General features: G+C 39.7%; 1 protein-coding gene across 2 annotated transcripts in view; it reads right to left on the bottom strand.

The window, feature by feature from the left end:
- The window catches only part of RPAP2 (RNA polymerase II associated protein 2), a 36,562-nt gene extending 21,648 nt beyond the window's left edge, over positions 1 to 14,914 (bottom strand). The window contains exons 1-10 of one of the 2 annotated variants that reach the window (XM_080348386.1): positions 14,853 to 14,914; positions 13,986 to 14,031; positions 12,955 to 13,069; positions 11,947 to 12,045; positions 10,844 to 10,909; positions 9,547 to 9,635; positions 7,766 to 7,801; positions 5,988 to 6,924; positions 5,589 to 5,683; positions 4,741 to 4,821 (exon numbers count right to left, since the gene is read on the bottom strand). In XM_080348386.1, coding sequence (XP_080204512.1) covers positions 4,741 to 4,821; positions 5,589 to 5,683; positions 5,988 to 6,924; positions 7,766 to 7,801; positions 9,547 to 9,635; positions 10,844 to 10,909; positions 11,947 to 12,045; positions 12,955 to 13,069; positions 13,986 to 14,031; positions 14,853 to 14,913 — 1,625 coding nt within the window. In that variant the 5' untranslated portion in view covers position 14,914. Of the gene's footprint in view, positions 1 to 4,740; positions 4,822 to 5,588; positions 5,684 to 5,987; positions 6,925 to 7,765; positions 7,802 to 9,546; positions 9,636 to 10,843; positions 10,910 to 11,946; positions 12,046 to 12,954; positions 13,070 to 13,985; positions 14,032 to 14,113; positions 14,153 to 14,852 lie in introns of those variants that run through there. The other variant, XM_080348387.1, reaches the window with a different exon arrangement.
- Positions 14,915 to 14,944: the final 30 nt, after the last annotated feature.

Here is a 14,944-nt window from a genome sequence, read left to right as displayed (position 1 = left end):
TACTGATGACAGTGACAAACACTACCAAGAAATGCCTGATGGAATCATCTTGACAAGCAACTCAAATAAAACCTTCCAGTTAATCTGCTGTGCTGAGACACAATGGAAGAGACAGTTCCAGGCCTCCTGGGAAAACTCTGTCAAATAGAGAACGCAGCTTTATTTCAATGCTCTACAAGGAGTTATTATTGATTAGAGCACAGGAAGGTGTCACTCTTGTACACAAACTGAGAGATGCAGTTATTTGTGTCAATTAACTCTTATTCAATGTTAGTATTGATTGGCAAGGTCTGAACACTAGTCATTGCCATCAATATGCTCTTTATGAAGGAGGCAGTCAAAAGACACAGCTAAGCAGGAGGATACACAGTATGGATCTGCTGCTGAACTGCTGGCTCTGCCCGGGTGAACAGTCCAGTCAGGCTTCCACAGCGACTCACCTTTCCACACAACACCTGGCCTAAAGCACTTGTGCAGCTGGAAAAAACCCCCGCATTTCAGGCTGATCAGACTAAAGCCAGCAACCTACAGGTGTGAAGCCTTAAATAATAAGGAGCAGCGGAAGGACAACCACTTTCAAAAACAAGCTGTGTGTCAACACCAAGGCCTCTGAAGAGCAAAGCTTTCAGAAACAGCAAAGTGCAAGTCCTCTGTAAAAACGGGTCACTAATTCTTTGTCTTGCCTCTAGCCAAAACTGTTACTTCAGAACAACTCATGAAAGGGAGGTCAGTAGATTTCTGTCATAAACATATGAGGGGGAAACGTTAAAACTCTACAAAAGTTTGTGTACGTGATTTGAGTTTTGCCATTAAAGAGTGTGGCTAAGTTCTCCCTCACCTACCCAAAGAGAGAAAACAACATGCGACTTTTCAAAACAGGATGTGTCTACTTTCTTGGCCTCTGTAGGGCAGGATAGGAAAGTCAAGAAGGTTGGATGATCCCAAATAGCTGTGGGGGTTGCCTGGCTGCTGGGTTGTGGGTGGTGTGGTTCACTGCAGCTGGACTTGACTGCTGCCAGCAGGACCTGGGCAGCAGTTTTAATGCTCTAGAAAGGAGCTCAGACTGAGCAGATGGATCCCAGTGGCAGAAGCTGACAGCATAAAGGAGTAAAGAGCAAGATGCATGAAAATTCCATCCCAAATGACCTCTCAATATCTGACTAACGCCCAGCCTGCAAAGAAAGCAAACTCCAATATGGAAGTTGTAGGAATACAGGGGAGTCTAAGGTTAAAGTAACCAGTAAATAAAAAAAGTAAACCCAAAAATGACAGAAAAAGAGCATACACACTTGGTTCTACTTATTTTCCTTTAGTTGTCTTCCCATTTAATTACCGCCAGATGCAAATTTTCCTAGCACAACTCCATTAGCAAATGATGGCCTGATTTGTAAACAGTGCCTGCACATCCCTAAGTGCCTTGTGCAAGAACTTGAAGCAGGACCACAATAAACTTGAGGATATAGGAAAGAAACGCAGCAATGCGGGAGCTCACCGCCCTTTCCTCAGCAGGATTACATTTCTGGGGACTTCTAGGAAACAATTTGATAACAGAAACACTGTCCAATGGGGAATGGCAGACGGACACCTGGATTGTTACGCTAAACAGGCCCCAAGCATCAGGTGTTGTGAACAAGATGCAAGAAAAAGTAACTGGATAATAAAAACCTATCTTTTTAAAGTATATTTTTCTTTGTACCTATTTATAAATTATAGTCTTGAGGATTATTTCCTTTTCTAGAAGTTTCTTTATCCTTACAATGAGAATATACTTGTCATCTATGAATCGATGAGCTCAACTTTTAACATGTTGCTATGAATTTAACTAATAGCAAGTAACAGTGAGTTTAGGCTTCAACTAGACCAGTTTAACCATGAAAGAGCTCCTCTACACTCTGGAAAAGACCAACATATTTATGTAGTGTAGTATAATTTAGTTTGATGACAACCAGCAAAAATGAGCTACTATTGTACTTTAGGCTTGAGAAACCCATTTACTTGAGAAAAGTCATCAACATTCAGGTATTTTCACATTTCATACAGAACCTTGTCTATTACAAAGTGTTGCTGATCAACTTGAAACCGAGAACTTAAAGTTCCACTTAACACGGGTAACAGGTAAAGCCTACTAGTGAGTGTATATGCTTGGTAACATACACTCCCAATACATATTTAAAAGCTAAAATATTATTGTCTTGGAAACAAGATAAGACAAAGCTGTAAAAAAAAGCCTCGAACACATCTTTTGGAAACAACTGTATCATACTCATTGACAGAGTCCAATGTCAACAACAAAGCTCCATAAAAGGAATTAAAATACTGGCAACCATAGGACACACATGAAATTCTATTTTCAATATGAAATATTATACTAAAAAAAACCCAACCACACATTCACTACCATAATCATTTAGCCTCAATTTATATATAAATAGCTAATTTTCTCTTGATCTTTTAACAAAGTGCCTTTACACACTCTGGAGAGTTATTTGACATCTCAGTTTTCGTAACAAAAGCTTACAGGCACTGAGGGACTTTGTTTGGGAAGAGCTCTAACCATTCTAAAATGTCTCTTGAGATCCCTGTAGTGCATTTCCCAGCAGTGGTGATTGACTAAAATGCTGCCCAAAGGAGGCTGAACTGCAAGTGTTCCTTTAAAAACCAATGGAGCTGAAAATCGTTGTTGCTTAGTTCACCACATGCTCTTTTACCCTTCCTCAGCTAAGCTCTACTACAGCCATGTGTTTTATCTCCTGCCCTCTTTGGCAAGTTCTTCAGCCTGAAACATTTCCAGTACAAAAAGCAGAAAAGATCACTAGCATCTGTCAGTGTTCCCTCCATAGTCATTAAGCATTAACAAAGAGAGTAACATTTAAATAATTTTTATACTCTGCAAACATAACTACCACTTAAAACCTATCCCAGGTCCACCTGACAAAGCATTCAACCTAAAAAATCAGAGACCACTCATATTGAATAAATCTAAACCTCCATACAGAAATGGAGATCCAAACCCATGCCTTTATCTTAATATCCACGAGCTAGATTTTGCGTATCAACAGACCCTTCCGTATCAGAAAGGCAAGAAGGAGAAAGGACCCAACGGTTTCTATTGCTTCCCTATTTCCTGTATTTTTGTATTATTTTACTGTTAGTGACAATAAAACTCCATTTATTTTGAGATATCTATATCTCTCTATATATATATATGTTTATACGGGCACTTTAAAATTCTTGTGTAGCGCTCACAAAAGTCTTCAACCATCTCCTGCCCAAAATGCTGATTTTCTAAGCAATTTATCTGGAGTCTTCAGAGTAAAAGAGTCCCAAGAACTTCCTACCATTACCTTCAACTTACTTCCTAAAAAAGAAGACTTAAAACCAAACTCACGAGGTGTTATCCGAGGGATACTAAATAGAGCAGGGGAGACTTTTAAAATACGATAAATTACTGCCGTAAAAGCAAGGTATTGGAATCAAAGTCCAAATTTGGTTCCATTCTGTAAATCAACAGGTGTGTATATACATACATAGACGTTTTTAGACAACCATTTTGGCTTCAAGGCTCCTTTGCTATAAACCACTTTTAAAACTTCATATTCTGTTCACATTGTCTTTGAATAGCAAAAATTTTTTAAAATAGAAGCTCCACTTTTGAGAACCTCCAGGACTTCTTACTAATCAATCACACAAAAGTAGATAGAAAAGATCAAATGTAGGCTTTTCCAGTTCTATCAATCCATAAGCTAAAGTGACTATTAACCATTTAGACTGCAGAGCAACAAACTGGTTTAAGACACAAAGATTTATTAAAATAGTAGGTATATATATAGTGTATGCATCCTGCTCTAGTATAACAAAAAATATCTTCCCTGGTTTCAGTGTTGTCAAAATAAAAGGTCAATCACAACTTAAAAGACTGAAATTACAGAATCAAGTTCAAACACTAACAATTCTTTTTAATAAAAGAGATCACGCAGAGAGTCATCAGAAAGAAGAAGACTACTTTCCATAGTAAGAATTCCTGCATGTAGAGATCTGTGTTTTTGTGGCATAGTTACAAATGTCTGAAAAATTGCAAGGAATTGGGTAGAGCTGGGTTTCTACTCACCAAAGCCAACATTTCACATAATCTAGGTTCAAATTACAAAAGTTGTGTCGCAAAGAAAACTTTAAGATATTCAGAGAAGTTACCATCATTCTGTTTTCCCTCCTTCTTTATCCCAGGGTTTCCAAACACTGTCTTTAGTGCTTCTGACTGAAGCAGGAGTTTCATCTGTGGTGATGAAGTGCCCACTAGATCTATGTCTCCTTGAAATCAGGAACAAACTGGACCTTCTTCTTGGCTCTAAGAAGCCAGTGGTAACCATTATTAATCACATTTAAACCATTTAGGCCGGCTGCAGGGAGCCAGAGCAAAAGAAGGTGACAGATCTCAGAAACTCACACTTAATAGGAGGTGACGAGGTAGCAGAACCTTTAAAAGACTCACCATCATCCTCCAGAGACTGCTGGCCTAGTTTTTCAAAATCTACGAATACTCCTGGTGACCCAGCCACTATCAGGAGCAGGGGAAGGGCTGACTTGTTAGTCCACAGGGAGTGTGGCATTACCTACATGAACACACAGCTAGAAAAGGGCCAACCTGCAACAGGGCCCTCTCTGTGCCCAAATCACGAATTGTTCAACAGCACGTTTAATTAATCCAGCAAGAAGAATCTCTAAATAAAGACAAGTACTCACCGGAAAGTTTTGACAAGATTTTTCAGCTCTGTGTAAACATCACCTGGAGTAATCTGAAGAGGGCCCAAAACTGCAGGTAATCTGGAAGGCAAAAGACCCTGGTCAATAAAAATTTTCCTTTCCTTCACATTTCTTCTCAAGTAGGACTTTCACCAAAGCTCATGAAAGTTAATAAAGAGAGAAAGAGATTTACCTTTGTGCAGCAGATCAGGGCTGTTTACCAGTAACAGTATGCCTAATGTACAGGACAAATATTTGCATTCCTCCCAATCAAGTTTTTCAGTTTAGATTTGAGCACTTGGTACATACAAGTATTTTAGTATTTCATATTCTATGTCCATCAGAATCTGCTTTCAAACAACTTACAAGAACCCAAGTAGTTTAGATTATCTCCAGATAACTGAAGAAAAGGAAAATGATAAATAAAGGGCTTGCTGTGGAATTTCTTTTTCTGAAGTACATATTCTCATTTTAAGCTCCATGTATTACACCAACATTTAGATTCAAACACCACATAAATTTTCATTGTGGTGGCACAATTGTGTTGACTTCTGTCAACTACTGAAGAGAGGAATGCTGTCAATTCCAAGCTCCAATGCTTGTGAGTAGGGACAGGTTACTTGCAGAGAACACCTCTGACATTACCTCAGCAGGCTGTGCAAACTGACATCTGCAACTGTACCACAGATGGCTATCTCAGACATAAGTAAGCTTTTTAGGGAAATAATGTGTTTAAGTTAAGACTAAGGCCACCTAGAAAAAGTGAGAATGTCCTTGCACGGTGTTCGTTACTTAATGACGATGAATGAGCACCAGCTTCAGCTAGACATTTACCAAAGTATACTTACGCTTTTCTCAGTTTTTCAAGGACGATTCTCTTTCTAATCTGCATTTGTGCATTTGAATCGACAAGTGGGAAGGTGAGATCTTCCTGTTGATCATCCTAGATTAGACAAAAAACTTCAACAGCTATAGCCTAGTATCTAAAGTCATTGCATCAAAAAAAGTCACAGCTTATCACTAAATGTTTAAACGTAAGAAAACTCTTATCTCTGAACAGAAAACAAAAACCAACCAGCAATTACATAATGGACAGAAGCTTGCTTAATCTGACCCAACACACAGTGTGCAGCTAACCTGCTTTTCCCCTTCCCTTCTCCACTTGGGGAGACAGAAACAAAGAGCTGGTTCCAATTTTCTGAAGGCAAGCTTCGTACAGCCCCCACACTCTTCCTCTGGACACTTACTTTGTCTTTGCTTGGATGTTCCTCTGCTTGTGCACATGTCACCGCCTCTTCAGCCAAGACACACTTTCCTTTATAGAACTCTCTTACTCGGAGTTCTAAGAACTCTGTTTCTTCTTTTAACTCTTCATAGCTAGGCACAGGCTTAACTGTTCCACCTGGGCTTGTGAAAGGTAAAGAATAGTTCAAACTGTTTTCAGACGCCCCTACAGAAACAGTGTTAAGATCATCAGCTGTATCTAAGTCATCCTCATCAAGTTCTTCCTTCTCCTGGTTAGCAGATGATACATGCTCTGATGAACACAAAGACGTATAGTTCGGGCCATAGAGAAATTTTAAAGTTTCCTCAGTTCTCCATTCCATAAGTGTTTGCTTAAGCACTTCTAATAAACTGCCTTTGGAATTAATTGGATCCCTCAGTTCAGGTTTTTTATGCTCTACAGAGTTAGCTAGTGTTCTTTTCAGGTGTTCTGCCCCTCTTTTGCTCACACCTAGAAAAACTACCTGTGAACCACAGGTATTTTCACAGTTTTCTGAAGCACTTGATTTCCCTAGAGTAGTATTTTTTGAAGGCGTAGAAGTTATTTTACTCTGAACAGAGCAAGCACGCGTTTCCTCCTGAGCATCTAATTTACAATTAGATAGCTGTTCAGTGGCTTCTATCACATCTGAGTCTTCAGTTTTAGGGCTGGAATAAACGTTTTGGCCGCGCTTCTTTTTGAGGATGCTGCTTCTGTGCAATTGCGGCGCAAAACTGGCTGAACTTGACTGACTCCCTGGTAGGACAGAAGAAACAAATTCTTGTTCAGTGTCACTACTGCTGTCACTGGATGTGTCATGAGAACCAGAGTCACATGGATTTGAAGATATCCAAGGATTTTCAATGTCAGATGCTTTAATTACTTCGTCACGTAGTTTCACCTCTTCTCCAGACTGTCCACTGTAACAGAAAACACAAGCCATCCATGAAATAAGAAATGCGTGTTAACTGTAATAGCTTTTCATTCTCATGTAAGAAAGATAAAGCATTTTCCCTTATACTAGAATTGTGCTTTTTTGCTTTAAGAATCTTCTAAAAGAATTCTTGAACTCCAAGAGTTGTAATGTTCTGCAATCAAGATGACAAGTATAGGCACTATGTAGAGAAGTGAGTTCTCAGTTGCTTATGGGCAGTTAGAAAAGAATAGTAGGTAAGATCTTATTAAAAACAACAGAATAATGTCAGACTCAGCATGGTGAATAGTGTCATTTTAAAATGAAGGTAGGCATCTTAACATATATAGGAATATAGTACGCTAAAATCAGGGGGACAGGATAGCTGTTTTTAGCATATGTAAGCTTGCCACCTAATGGCCATGTGTTGCAAGAGAAAACAAACAAAAAGTCACAATACACAGCAAGGTACAGAATGATGACAGAGTAGCATGATTTTATTTTAGCTGATATAGATGTGTTAGATTAAGTATAGAAGCTTTCATCACATATAATTGTTACCATTTTCTTTATAAAGAATAGATGGCATAAAATACGCCAAGTGCAAACAGTGTATTTGTTTCAGATTTCAACAGGCTCAATTAAGAGACAGACCAAGAGCAGCTGTACACTAAATCATGCAGATCAAATATACTGTTTTAGAATCACGGAGGAAAAAACTAAACAAGACAAATAATCCTTTATGTAGGTTCTAATAAGGTTTTTTCTATAACTCCGGAAATCAAAGATTCCCCTTTAACCTGATATGATGAGTGCATATAACAACAAAAGAATATTGTTCAGTATACCTCTGTCCCTCCTTCAGCAGCTGTATTTCTGGTGGTCTGGAAAAAGAAGATACAGCATGAAGTTTTTACTGCTAAATCAATGTTCTTGAAATACACATGAATACATAAAATGCATAATTGAGGTTGCAAAGGACACCTGAGGGTCTTCTAGTCCCACACCCTCTGCTGAAAGCAGGGTGAGCGAGAGCAGGTTTATATGTACATGTTCACAGAGCGTGACTCATGTGCCTGCAGAATGATGCTGTTACATTGAACAATATTGAACAGAATCAGCAAGTCACACAAATGTGAGTCAGAAAGGACCTCTGGAAGTTTCCAGTCTGACCTTCTGCTTGTAAGGCAATTGTCACCATCGCTAGATTAGGTCAGCCACGAATTCATGAAGTTTAAATCTTGAGAACCTCCAAAGATGGAGATTTTGAAACACTGCTGACCATCCTGTTTCATTCCACCATAACCTTAATGCTTTATTTTTGCCCAGTGTCCAACCTGAACCATTCATGTGATAATTTGTAGCCATCACTTGTTTTCTGCCATCCACCAAGATTAGTTTGGTTCTGTAATCTTTGTAACTTTTTTCCAAGTAGTTGTAGCCTGCTTTCAGTTCACCCTTTGGTCTACTCTTCAACAAAGCAAATGTACCAAGATCCTCACACATCCAAAGTTCCTACAGTAAAAACAATCCTGGGGCATTTATAGGAAAATGTTCCAAATTAATGCAAAAAAGAAGAATATTCGGGATATCTTCACTTAATTAAAATATTACTTGTTAAAAATGAGGCTATCAAGCAAATGCAGTTGAAAGGTTTCCAAAAACTCTAAGAACTGTAACTCAACAAACTCTGCCATGTTTCTTTCCAAAGCTCTACTGGCAGTTAAACTGCTTTAACTCAGTTGAGGCAGCATCCCAATGCTGTTCATTTTATCCAACACTAAATGTTGAAATCCTCACCCACCTGTCCTGTGCACGGAAGAAAACCTTTTAAGCACGGACTAAATACAAGCCCATGCACTAACGTCTCTCTGACATTTACAAAAACTATCACAGGTTTAAAAAAGTGAAAGCTGCACCATTTGTATTAATTATTTGAGTTTGGAAACTAATGGTGATTAACACACAATGATTTAAAGTATTAACTCCATATAACTCCTCTTCAGAGTTTCAAGCTGAGGTTGTAGTCATTCAACTGAACATTCTCTAGGCAAGTATTTATTGTAAAACAGTGACACCCATTGGCTCATGCCATTATTTACAAGCCTGTGTTTCCTAAGCTAGGAACATGGACTGCATCACACTGTTCCAAAATGTGTGTTGCAGCAAGAGCGGAAAATGAGCAATCTGGAATTTAGACAGGATAAAGAACCTCTTTGTGTTATAGTCTGCTTTCAGGTACAAGTATTCACAGTCTAACATTAAGATAGGTGCCAAGTGCTCTGCTAAAATTAGAGAATCTCTTCTAACAGAATAAGATTAATTCCTCCTGTACATTATCTGGTTCATAAAAATCCAATGATAGTAAGTACATTTTCAAGTTAGGAGGAGTTGCGTTAGTTTGCCCTCTAAACATGGTCACGTCTGTTGAGTAGCCATGAGTAGTACTATGATCAATATGGCAACAATACTTTTAAAACAAGCACCATGCTAAACTAACATGTTGACATGTTAATTTTGCTTCAGCCTAATCATTTTGATGTGTTGCAGCTACTTAATTAGCATTGCATTTTGGATAGAGAAAATAATATTCTCAAAAGGAGCAATGAATGTATAAGATGATACTTACTTATCTTCTTCTCGCATCCATACTGGACTTCTGGAAATTTGAGCTTCAAAATATTTAGATGCTCTATAGCAAAAGTTGCTGCAAAAGCACTGGAAATGAGAAAGCAGGAAAATATGACTAAAGGTAATTTAATGCTCCTAAAAAGGTACAAAAGTCCTCTTTTTTTATGCCCGTAAAATTTAGGTACCAATTCACATTTATTTTTAGTCCCGTGACCAGCTTTTTAACGCATCCGAGAAAGAAACCTATCAAATAGGTCTATCCCATTCCCCACAAGCTATTTGAAGTTGCTTCTTTTTCCCCACTTTTCTGCTTTTTGCACTTTATTACATACTGAGAAACAAACCAGTCTTGGATTCTCCATAACAACAATTGAAGAAAAAATTAACATTAGTTTTCAAAGAGCAAACCCAAACTCAACAAGACAGTCATAAAGACATGCAAAAAATCAGGTGTTTAATGATGAAAATTCTGGTTGGCAACATAACTTGGATATTTTGCAATACTCAGAACAACACAAAAACTTTTGCAGTTTCTTTGAAAAATTAACTTGCACACTTGCATCAGGGAACACTGTAAAACATCCCACTTCTTCTTGCAGTCTTGCTTAGTAGCTTGAGAAAAAGCTCCCAGAATGTTGTATATCCCAGAGTAGTAACCAGAGTTAAGGAATGTATACTAGTGACACTCAAGACATTTTTTCTGGAACTAGAAACATCCTACAGTTTAGCATCCAAGCACCTGTAGGTGATTTTGTATCCAGTGAGCAGGCAAAGATGACTTTTACTCATGAATATGTTTCAAGAAAGAAACAGACTTTGTGAAGAGATAGATTTTATGTTGAAAAGTCCTCAAAAAAGAACCCTGAAGGTAGTCACACTAAGGAATGCATAAGATGCACCTTGTATTACACTACTGCAAACTTCAGTGAATGAAAAGGGTGTGCACTTTGACTCTACTGAAGCTCACTGACTATACTGGAGCAAAACAGAGAACACTTCTTCACAAATGTCTTTAACAGATCAGCTGTACCATGTTCAAACTGCTGTCCAAGTAAAAATTTCCTCGTTACATTTAAATTTAGAAAAGAAAGTAAGTGAGGTTTTGTCCTTCCAAAGAAAGCAGCTAGAAACTGAAATGCACAAGACTTCATATTTTAACAGTTCATGAAAATTATTTTCCTGAAAACCAAACATCTTGGCTCTGAATCAAGACACTATATGAATATTGTTGTAAAATGCATTTCTGAGGTTGAAGCAGTATTAAATACATTTCAGAAATAGCCTTGTTACCATACCTTTCTTTCGGTGATATCATAAACTCTGTTCGTTTTTGTTGAGATTCTGTACTTCTGTTTTGGCACCTAAAACAAGATGCTTTCATCAGCAAGACTGTTACTTCCATCATGACTTTGCAGAAACCTTCATTCTTAATTCACATATTTTAATATGTGTAAGATGTTGTGTTTTAACTGAATTGCATACTACAACCACCCTTTCTCTCAATTATTTTGATATCGTACCTTCTCAGATGTTAAGAACGACAATTTCTCTTTAATCATTTACATCTCGCTATCAGCAGAAGTCAACTTCAGATCTACAAGAAAGCCAGCGCTAAACATAAAACAAGGGAGCTACCGCAATAGAAACTTCACTCATATGTAAAGTGCTGGGCAGTCACCAACAGGCCCTTCTTCAATCCTGTCTGTTTCTGTGCATGGGAGACTGTTCTGTCAGAGACCCCCACAGCTACCCACACAAACCCAGACAGGATCTTACATAAAATATAACACAATTTCCAAGTGAACTTATGTAGGGATATATGACGCCAAAAACAGTAACATTTTTTGTACTTGATTAGATTTTTTTCACATAATCAGGGTTATCACAACTGGTATTACATTACAGGTTATCTAACTGTACTGAGTTCTGCTCAAGCTCTGACATACCGTACTTAAATACGTGTGACTATGATTTTGACACAGATAACACACATTTTTAGAGCAGATGTATACGCATTCACATAGTACTATCCCTGCATTGTCTTATTTTTTCATTTCAATCCTTCTCATAGAGATATGTGGTTGCATTGAAGGAACAAGGTTAGCGAGATTCTGCATGCACAAAGGCAGGCCATGAAGCCATACCTCATTCATCTTTACTACTGTTAAAACAGATGCTAACTGATTCTGTCGTAAAGTAGCAGCTGTCAACTGTTCAAATTTTACCTTTTACCTCAGGAGGACTATACTGAAATTGAATGATACGATGCCTGGTCTATTACTTGACAGTATATTAATCCATGTTTAATATTGTAAGCTTAAAATTAAAGAGAAAATGGAAGATAATAAAAATCATGAAAAGATTCTTGTGATAACAGCTTTAATAAAAAGCAACTTACATTTTCCAGTTTATTTTGACATAGAGGATAACCACACAGTTTGATGATAGACCGTTCATCAACTATGTCTTTATAGTGAGATGGTGTAATACATTTTCCCTAAAATGACAAGAAAATAGTTCAACAACAGATACTGGAAAATCTGTCATTTTTTATACTCAAAACATCTCACAAACAAATAAATAAATCTAATTTTGTAACAGTTCTTTACAAAGTTTAATAAACAACATTTAGAACCTCTAGAGTAAAAATGGTAAATACGGAAAGAAGACAGACACAGGCACTTCTTTCTACATATAGAAAAGCCTATTTTCATAGTTTTCCTCTACTTACATGTTTTGCACACCTATTTATCAGTCTATTTACAACCTTTACAGGAGTAATCATTATACCTTTCTAGCAAAACTGTGCTGCCAGATAAACTGTGGAGCACTGTAGAGACTTTGTCTAAATTCACAGATGATGTGATGCAGACCTAATTTTTATACTTCACCTATCAGTCCAGAACCACAGAGGCATAAACAAAGGCTCTGGGAATAAAGTGAAGGCTCTTCTCCTGAGTAGCAAGTGATAGGATGAGAGGAAATGGCCTCAAGTTGTGGCAGGGGAGTTTAAATTGGATATTAGGAAATATTTCTCCACGGAAAGGGTTGTAAAGCCTGGAACAGGCTGCCCAGGGAGGTGGTGGAGTCACCATCCCTGGAGGGGTTTAAAAGATGTGTAGATGAGGTTCTTAGAGACACACTTTAGTGCCAGTGTTATGTTAAGGATTGGACTTAATGACCTTGAGGGTCGCTTCCAATCAAACTGTTTCTATGATTCTATGAAAACTAGGCTATGCTTTCATTGTAGAACCCTTGAAAATAAGGCAATCATCACCAGAGCTGAAGAGAGAGAGCATAAATCATTTGCCTACTTTAAACTGCAGCAAATTGTTCCAAGAACTTAAAAAAAAAAAAAAAGTTGAACACTAAGATGTAAAATAGCATAAAAACATGCAACACCTACAGAATCCAGAAGGAACTCTTCAGTTATGTTCTCTTCCAGGAGCTGTTCAACAATATACAATGCTTTTTTCTCACATTCAATCTTCTTTCTCATAGCAGCCTCCAGAGCTGCTTTCCTGCAACAGAACAGACACTGAATGACACAGATTTCCATAAACAATTCTCCAATGGTGTCTTGGCCTTCTTCCTGAAATACAGTGGCTTTCATTTTTCTACATCACACCGACCGTGTTGGTCAAACAAAGCAACAAGTAACTGGACCAGCAGTTCTGTAATAACCACAAAGGAGTTTCCAACCCTGGTTTACTTTATTTTCACCCCAGTCAGGAAAAGTACTGACTGTTATTGCATTATGATACTTCTACACAAGGTCACCCAATTCTTCTTGCAAGAGAGGAGAACCCAGAACTGGCTGGACGAAGAGCCTGGGACAATTTATGGGGTGTTGCCAGGTTAATCAGAGCCGGATGAGACATGAAGAGCAAGAAGAAAAATGGTCTGGGACAAGACTGAATGTGAGGGTACAAAGTAGCCATTGCCAGCAAATACCCAGAAAGCAACCACCTAGGTGTCTCTGATCTCCATCTGACAGCACTTCCCATGGAGGTTGTCAATGTACAGTTAGTCTGCTGTCTACAGTATTCACCTGAAGCTTAGCTCTACTACAGAACCAAAGAAATATTCAGGTAATTGTCCATGGCAGAAAGTGTTTTTTTCCCCTATCAAGTGTGGTTTTTAAAGTGAATAAAGAAAAATGGCAGGTATGCAAAGAAATTAAGATGGCAAAAAGCAAACACAATGGTGGAGGTTATCGTCATAAACTTCTGGCATATTATACAACACACCTATGTGCATGCTGTTAGCAGTTACATAGTGTTACTTCAAACAAGCCTGCATGATGTTGAAGCTGGTGATCTCCTGAAGTTAGTCATGGTACTCTAGGAAAGCGAAAAAACATGCGAAGCAGAGATTGCAATTTCAAAGTGAGGCAAAACAACATGAATGTCACATATTGTTAGTTAGAAATTATACCTTTGAGCAGCATCTTCATTCTTCAGAGCAGCTGAGCGCTTATTTCCTAGAAATCAAACATACAAATATAGAAATCAGTGTGCTTCCTTTAATAGCACAAAATATTGGAATGTGAAAAATATTAAAACCTCTAAACTGCAAGCGTAATCAAGAGAATTGCTTGGAAACTTGCTTTTTGTGGCTGAAAGTGACTTAGTAAGCTGGTAACCATTCGGCAACTAGCTAGAGGTGCTTTTTATAAGTGTGAAGACAGAGAAGCCCAGCTCTCTTCATACTCGCATTCATCATAGTCAGAAGGCTAAAGAAAAACAACTCTGACAATGATTTTGTGCCACCCACAGCCCCCTGGTTCTCGACAGCCTCTGCAGCCCAGCCGTCCGTGCCCGGCTGTCCCTGCCCACCGCTGGCGGGGCTCCGGGCAGGACCGGACCGCCCACCCACCCGGAGGCCCAGGGGCAGCAGGGCGGGCGCAGCGGGCTGTGCCGCTCACACCGCCGGGACGCGGTTTTCCGAGCAGCCGGACGGACGGTCGCTGCGGGCGCAGCGCGGCTGCCGCTCGGAAGGGCCGGGCGGCAGAAGGCAGGGGCGCAGCCTGAGGGGACAGCGGGGCGCTCGGCCCCGCCTCGATCAGCCGCCCGCCGTGGGGCGCTGGCCCCAGCCGCCGCTGCCGCTCGCCGGCCCCGACCACGCAGCCGGCCCGGCCGGGGCCCGCCGAGCTCGCGGCAGCGGCCCCGCACCGCCGCCCGCGGCCGTCCCGCCGCTCCCCCCGCTATAGCGAGTTGGGCGAGTCGGCTGTGCCGGCCGGAGGGCACAGGGAGAGCTCAAAGCGCTGCGTGGGGGGAGCGGTACGCGGAGTCTGGAACCTACCTGCGCGCCGCCGGCTGAGCTTCCCCTGCGCGCCGCCCCGCGGCTTCCCGGCCGCCATCATCGCGGCTGCTCGCTCCCTCCCGCTGACCTCT

Source organism: Nesoenas mayeri (assembly GCF_963082525.1).
Source record: "Nesoenas mayeri genome assembly, chromosome: 8".
NCBI lineage: Eukaryota > Metazoa > Chordata > Aves > Columbiformes > Columbidae > Nesoenas > Nesoenas mayeri.
The sequence above is the reverse complement of the archived record's forward strand: the minus strand, read 5'-3'. Positions and strand labels throughout refer to the sequence as shown.